Source organism: Sinocyclocheilus rhinocerous, unplaced genomic scaffold (assembly GCF_001515625.1).
Source record: "Sinocyclocheilus rhinocerous isolate Xijiao unplaced genomic scaffold, SAMN03320098_v1.1 scaffold1230, whole genome shotgun sequence".
NCBI lineage: Eukaryota > Metazoa > Chordata > Actinopteri > Cypriniformes > Cyprinidae > Sinocyclocheilus > Sinocyclocheilus rhinocerous.
Genome location: NW_015652275.1, coordinates 515,662 through 523,411, shown reverse-complemented (window position 1 = coordinate 523,411; position 7,750 = coordinate 515,662). Strand labels below are relative to the sequence as shown.

Genomic DNA, 7,750 nt, shown 5'->3' with positions numbered 1-7,750 from the left:
ACACTATACTCATAGTCACCAATGCTGATGTTGTTAACATTAATCATTTGAGAATAAAGTATAACAATAATAATAATTTGCACGGTTTGATGTGATATGAGCTAACTGATCGTTAGATTTAATCACCATTGGTAGCGCGATTTATTGTAATACGTTTTTCCTCAGTTGTTCAGAACAAACGTGGCAGACTTGTTACTTATTTGTTCAGATGACAATATCCGGTTAAAATTCTTATTTGATTCATCTACCCCAAGACGTATAGAATCTGTGATTCCTAAGTACAGTATCCACACGGTGCAGTGACTGACAGCCACACATACTCCTCAAAACATTTGATTCATCCGCGCTGGTGCTGCGCCGACGCACTACCCACGTAATTAAAATAATTCCACAAGAAACTGCAATTGCAGGTTTTCAAACAGAAATGGCGACAAAGAGGCAAAACTTACGGACTGCAGCTTTAATGAAACATTTGTTAAAATAATAATTACACCTGGCAGTCATTGCGCGTTACTGCAATAAACAAATCAAACAAAAGCGAAACGTTGAAAGCTTAAATTCCGGAAACAGGCGTTATTTAAAAATCTAAATCAGTGTAATAAAGTTCCTTATTACAGTCCTATGGTAGAAATTTTCCATAATATTAATATTAATCTCCTTTGGTTTACCCAACAATGTACATAAAGTCACAGAACCAACATTTGTAATGAATTGCACATATATTCTTAACTTGATTTCTGTTCAACAACCCAATCATCACAAGCATTTACATTGTATAAAAAAAATATAAATAAAATATGAAATTATCAAAATAATCAGGCAATAATCAAGACATGTTCGGTGTTTGGGGAATCTGGAACAGCAAAGAAAATTGTAGAGACTGATGATAATGTTTGGGAACAGTTGAAACTATGATGTCCATGCAAAAGTCAGCACTCTCCGAATGCAAAGTTCAGTTAGTGGTAATCCGTTTTTGAAATAAACCACTTGAACTTGATGCAATAACTAAAGTCCTCCTGTGTTCCACATGTAGAAATCCACCAGCTCTTTATACTTGGGTAAAATGTCCGAAGCATTCACAAGTCCAGCAACAAACAACAAAGCTGGTAGTTCACACAAACCTTTTGGTCTACCTTTCTCACATGAAAGAAAGCACTGGAAGAATAAGGTCCATCTAAATGAAAGACACGGCCACAATTAGCTGCATGAAAAGCACAATGCAACATAAACATAGGCCTACTCAATACACCAGTCAATACAAATCCCCAATAACTTACAGCGCATGTAAAAAAAACAACAACGCTACTGACCAAAATGAAACAAATTCCTCAATCATAGGACCTCAGAAAGTAAGTTGAGATGGCACAAGAAAGCCACTGCTTCCTCTATTCAAACACCTGCATCTTCAGGTATGGTACCTGGCTAAATACCAATCTATGAGGATTAGGAGCCCCCCTAATGGCATGAGAGAGTATAACCTCTAAGGTAACAGAGTTAGAATTGTTATAGTGGACTACTGACAAAATTTAAACATTAATGTGTTTTAAACTCTGAGCACAGAAGTGAATGGAGAAATCACATTTCTGCTGTGCTGTGATTTCACATCAGTCACGTGACCCGTGCAGCTCTAACAGCTGATCTGAGATCAGATTTCTCCGCCCATCAAATCACATGATCATAGAGCTGTCAGAGAAACAGGTGTTTCCTTCAGAATAAAATTCGTAATATGATTAAATAATTCACAAGATTACTTCAGTCACTGAACATCATATAATATTATGTTGATCTTCTGAGAGCTCGATCTGCTTTGTATGAATTTCCAGTTGATGACTATAATGACCAATCATATACTCACAAATATTTCCAGACTGTCAAAACACTCACCTGTGTGTGACACTTTTAGTTTGGTTTCTACTTAAATGTGTAGTTAGTCTCACTATAAACGTGCTGTGGCTTACACTCATTCAGAACCATGTAAGTTTTCATGCTTTTTCATATAAACCTTTTATAAAGCTTTTTGATATAAATATAAAGCTTTAATATAAACTTGTTTTTGTGTTTCTCTGGAAAACTAAACCTTATGTGAAAGGAGTCAGTGTGTTTATGCTCAACTTGTTTATTATGATGATTATGATGATGTTTTTTTAGTGCACAGTAAACAATTATTGTTGGTTTAACTGTAAAAAGTAGGGAAGTCCTAAGAGGCCATTAATTATGATTATTTTTCTTTCTTGTTTTCTCGTGATCTCGACATAACGAAAGCTTTTTTTTCAATGATTGTTTGATTAGTTTGATCTACTGTTGCTATAGTAACGAGCAACTTTAATGTGCATCTGATCGACAGATAAAGCGTGCGCTCTTATATGTTGTGGATATTTCAACCAAATTTTGCTTCGCTTAGTAATAACGTCTACTATACATAAATAAAGGCTTATCAATCTGTTGATTTTTTTTTCCATTTTTTCCATTTTTTTGACATGTTGGTCAAAGCAACAGGGCTTTAATGTGCTCTTCTCTCCTCTGTCTCTCTCTGGAGTTTGATATTCAACACAACAACAGCACAATGAATTTCAGCAAAAATGTGTGGATTAACTTGCTTTGTATTTTCTTAGGTCCTTCCCCAGCAGGCCCATTTTCTTCAGAATTGTCCTAAAACAAGAGAAAATGGAAACACTTATGAAAAATATTAAGAGAGGGCTGCAATCTTAACAGGAGATGCACACAAAATAAGTTTGGTTAAAACATTTGTAGACATATCTTGCATGACAGCACTACAAAAACACAACAAAGGGAAAGAATATTCATTATATACTGGTTGTCTTATTGTTTGTGGGCTTTGTGTAGAGTGACAGCTAAGAGTTATAATACACAAGAGAGCCTAGTGTAAAGATTACAAACGTGTCATTGCCTTTTCCAAGCCACGCTGGCTGAGTTTTTGGCCCTGGTAAATAAATGGTCCTTTTTTTTTACCCCTCATTTTAATAAACTGAGCTGTCTGCTCATTGCTCCCTAAAACAATTGAAATATAAGATTTTTTTCTCAGACCATCTAACGAATGAAGTCTTGCAGTGGTAACATTTTTAGTTTAAGTTCACGCTTTTAAAAAACAAAAAAAAACAAAAAAAACTGGCTTTGTTTCGCTAAGTACTGTATTTGAGTAAATTAAAACACAATACTTACATTCAAATGTGAATTCCTCGGCCGCCACAGAACTCTCACCCGCATGTTCTTTGAATATAAATTCCGTCGTCATCTGCACACAACTGATTCTGGGATAGGGTAGGGTGCGAAGGGTGCATCAGACGTACACTTCATTTTCCTGTGAAACGGAGGGCGCATTTCAAGTCGCTTTCGAATTACGGCAGCCTTCGTCGAGCCGCGGTGACGCCATCGGCCTTCGAAGTGTGCACCCTTCACATTGGGACAGCCTACACAGTGACGCTGTGATGCAATCACACTTCAAATGCGGTCTTCGAAGTGCGCACCCTTCACACTCTGCTACTGGCAGCACTCAGACACAGCACAGAAGAAAAGGTATGTGCCAGTGATTTATTTGATTGAATATGACGTGTTAGCTTAGTTTAATTACCATGATTTAAATGATGACACCTTATAATTTATATCTCACTGATTATTTCAGTTAGAGCATTTCATTGCAGTAAAAGGAATAATACTGGGTGATCCGTTACGTAAAAATATACTTTAATTTAGTCTAATTTTCCACTAGGACAAATTGCCTCAATGCAAAAAATGTAAACGATGTTGTAACACACTGGTCATTAAATAAGCAAGTATTTTATCTTTCAAATTTCTAATGTTCCCGCCCCAAATCTGGTAGTGACCTTAACTGGTCCTCATCGCCATTTTGTGAGGGTCATTCACATCGGTTCAGTGACAACAGTCTTCTATCAGCCAAGAAATTGACTGAGAAAAGCCAATAAAGAGCAGAAGCAGGAGACGAAGTGATGATGATAAAAAAGAGAAGAGTTTATTGAATAATCATAGTTGCGTATGTTTCAATGCTCAGACCAGTACAAATCCAAAAAGTGTTATTATAACACAAGCCATAGCAATGGAAAATTACTGCTTCACAACAACAACCTCTGAAATGGAGACATTCTCTGATCTCTTACTTGTGAAGACAAGTCCACACAATCACAAGATTAAACAACAATGGAAAAATAATATAAATGACTAATCAATGAAAAAATGAATGAAATTAGTGTATAAATGGTTTAAATGATTATTATAAATGATTAATGGAATAATAAGATGATTACATGATAAATGATGATGCTGTTGTTTTTGTCATGCTGATATTGCATTGTTTTGTTCCATATTCCTCATATGTTTTCTAATGTTTGTCATAATGCAGTCTTGCCAAGTATATCTAGAATCTGATGTTTCCATCTGTATATAATGTTTGAATGTGTTTATGAATAAATGGTGCACAAGATATCTGATTTTAACAGTTTCAATGTTTGACTGACATGCAACAGTTGTATAAAACATTATAGATCCACAGTGGACACAAAACTCAAGTCCACAGAATAGTGTTCAGTACATTTATATAGAGAACAATACAAGTTTTTGAACCCATATTTATAAGCCTTTTATAAAAGATTTTAGAGTGTTTCTACATAGTGCAAATGAATGTTTAAAAAACTCCCCCATATACCACAGTTATGTTAAAAACATCAAAACTCAACATATATAAGAATCCCTGAGAACTAGGGATGTGCCCAAATCTGAATACCATGTTCAGAAAAGAAATGACGCATTCTACGGAGCCCCTAAAGGGACATGGTGATTTATTGAATTATTGAAAACATTTTTAAATGCACGCTTGTTTTTCCTTTCACTTTCCAATTTGCAATTACGTGCACTCTGTGTGTATAGAGGGTATACAATGACTGGGAATGAGTGGCAAAACATCCTGCAATGTAAATGGCTTTAGTAGGGGAAACTGTGAAAACAGGAGTAAAACAAACAATTATCTGCTTCACTTAAAGGCAGGTGGAGTCGACAGTGGTCTTTACAAATGACAAAATAACCAGTTGTCCATGGACATTGACATGTGGCCAGGAATCTAGTTTCCTGACATTTATAGCCTATACATAAGTACATAATGCAAAGCCTGTGAACGTTTTTTTCTGCTAGAAAACACTATAAATGCAATTTAGCTAGATGATCGCTAATATAATTGTTATATATCATCATAACCATGGTCATAACACCCAGCCCTAAAATTAAAAGCGATGAGGACATCAATAGATATTCTGGTTATTTCAGTATCTATCTATCTATCTATCTATCTATCTAATCTTACCATCCTCCTGAAGAACAAAAGGCTTCATCATAATGGATGTTTTTTAAATAAATGACAAAAGCTTTACAGTTATGCATAATATAAAATAGTAAATATTTAATTGATGAGTTGTAAATACAATATATAACCTAGGGTATGATTTTAGGTGGTACTGATTTTACAAGATATTTGTCAGTGGCACTCAGGACCTGTTACGCACCAAATCTTCTCTCCTTACTATCTTCAAGCGATAAGTGAAATCTGATGTACTGTAATGTGACTGACTACTGTACCACAGCAAGACTAACCATGTCCCTTTAGGGGCTCCGTAGAATGTGTTATTCATTATCCATGTCTTTCCGAATTCATAATTAGGCTTTGGGCATCCCTACGGAGAACCTACAGCAGTGCAGTTTTTAATAATTATTAAAACATTTGCATATATTTCAGGATTAAAGAGAAAATGTGTGCAATTGTCATAATTCTGCCCAATTTAATCGATTTTACAAGCAGAATTTTGGGACAAACAAACATAATGTATGAAAAATTTATTAAAAAACAAACAAATGATTTGTTTGCACTTGCAGGTTTGATCTGTTATCGTATGACCTATGAGATTTAAGTATGAAGGTGTAGAAAAATTCAATATGTAACCCATTTAAATTAAAAAGACCGACCCATCCAGATAATTTTTTGTGTTATTTCTAAATTTTAACTCAGTCATCCAATCAAAAGTTATGTGTTTGTAATGGTCCTCTCAGTGGTCAGTAACCTCATCACTGATTGGTGTGTGTGTGCATGAGGGCGAGGCTTGTACCATAATGTTTCAGTTCGTGATTCGCACGTAGCCCGATGTCCTCTTACAAGCACACTCAACCGCGAAAATGAAAACCAGTATAACAGTTCCAATGGGTATGAAGGCAATGTGTAAATTGTAGAATGAATTGCCCAGAGGTTCGCCCAAGCCCATTAAAACAGTCCTGTGGAGTAAAGAACAGTTCAGAGTTCAGACAACCAATGTAGAATTTCTATACACTCTTTTATGTGTTAAACAGAATCTACTAAATACATACTACTTCATTATAAAGAAAAACAACAAATAGCGCTTAAGAGTTTTGCTTAATTCCAGTTTTCTGTTTCTCTCGTTTAGAATACATATTTGCTTGTAGGGAGGATTCATTCGTTTACTGCTTTTTGTATTTAACATTTTATGCTGATTGTGCATGTTGTTTGCAGTTAGCAGTAATTAGTATATACCCCAAAAAAAAGACTTATTGCGACCTGTTAATTTGTGCTTAAGTGGCAAACTGCACCACAGTAGTTTTGTCCTCTCTTCCCATTCCCACACATTTCTCATCATTAGATGTGAATTGTGCCACGGATATGTTATTTTCTACCCTAACTAGCTGCCTAGACAATATCTGACCTATTTCCTCCAGACAGCACATGCTACTCCCTCCAGCCCTTAGTTATTCGATGTCCTCTGTGAGTATTGGACTAAACTCAGGGCAGCGGAGAGAAAATGGCGCAAATCAAAAGATTAATCTGATCTCAGCAGGTATCAGTCACTGCAATCCTCGTTTTCCACCAAAGTTCACGCTGCCAAAAGTACCTTCTTCCATAACAAGATCAACAGCGCATCAGACACACGCAAACTCTTCAAAGCATTCAATACTCTCCTCAGTTCACTCACCCCTTTAACTGCTGATGATTTTGCTAATTACCTCACAAACATCAGCAGTCAGGTCTCGGCTCCACTCACCCAGGAACTCACAGCAAACACACACCCAGCTGACCAACTTCACTCCTCCTCCTCTTTCAAAAGAAGAATTCTTTAAAATTATCCTCTCCAGCCACCCTACCACCTGCCCTAGACCCCATCCCCTCACATCTCCTACAAGCTATGTATTTCCCCTGCACTTCTGCCTTCACTCACACACATCACCAACACATCTCTTCTCACAGGCATTTTTCCCACTGCATTCAAGCAGGCTCGCGTAACGCCACTGCGTAAAAAAAACACACTAGACAGCTCACTTGTTGAAAGCTACAGGCCCGTGTCTCTCCTCTCTTTCATAGCAAAATCACTTGAACAAAGTGTTCAACCAAGTGCCTTCCTTCCTCTCATAGCACAACAAGCTGGACAATAAACAATCAACATCAATCTGGATTTAAAAGTGGCCATTCAACTGAAACAGTCACTGAATCACTGCGGAGTGCAAGAGCTGAGTCCAAATCTTCAGTTCTCATTCCGCTAGATCTATCTGCTGCATTCAACACTGTTAATCATCAAACCCTTCTGTCCACCCTCTCATCGCTGGGCATCACCGGAACTGCACTCCCCTGGTTTGAGTCTTACCTCACAGGTAGGTCCTTCAGGGTGGCTTGTGGAGGAGAGGTATCCAAATCACATCAACTGGTCACTGGGGTTCCTCAGGGATC

At 36.9% G+C, this 7,750-nt stretch overlaps 1 protein-coding gene across 1 annotated transcript in view; it reads right to left on the bottom strand.

Moving 5' to 3' along the window:
* Positions 1-5,392: 5,392 nt before the first annotated feature.
* LOC107714289 (glycosylated lysosomal membrane protein-like) overlaps positions 5,393-7,750 on the bottom strand; it is a 7,646-nt gene continuing 5,288 nt past the window's right edge. The window contains exon 2 of the mRNA XM_016520101.1: positions 5,393-6,288. Coding sequence (XP_016375587.1) covers positions 6,135-6,288 — 154 coding nt within the window. The 3' untranslated portion in view covers positions 5,393-6,134. The remainder of the gene's footprint in view (positions 6,289-7,750) is intronic.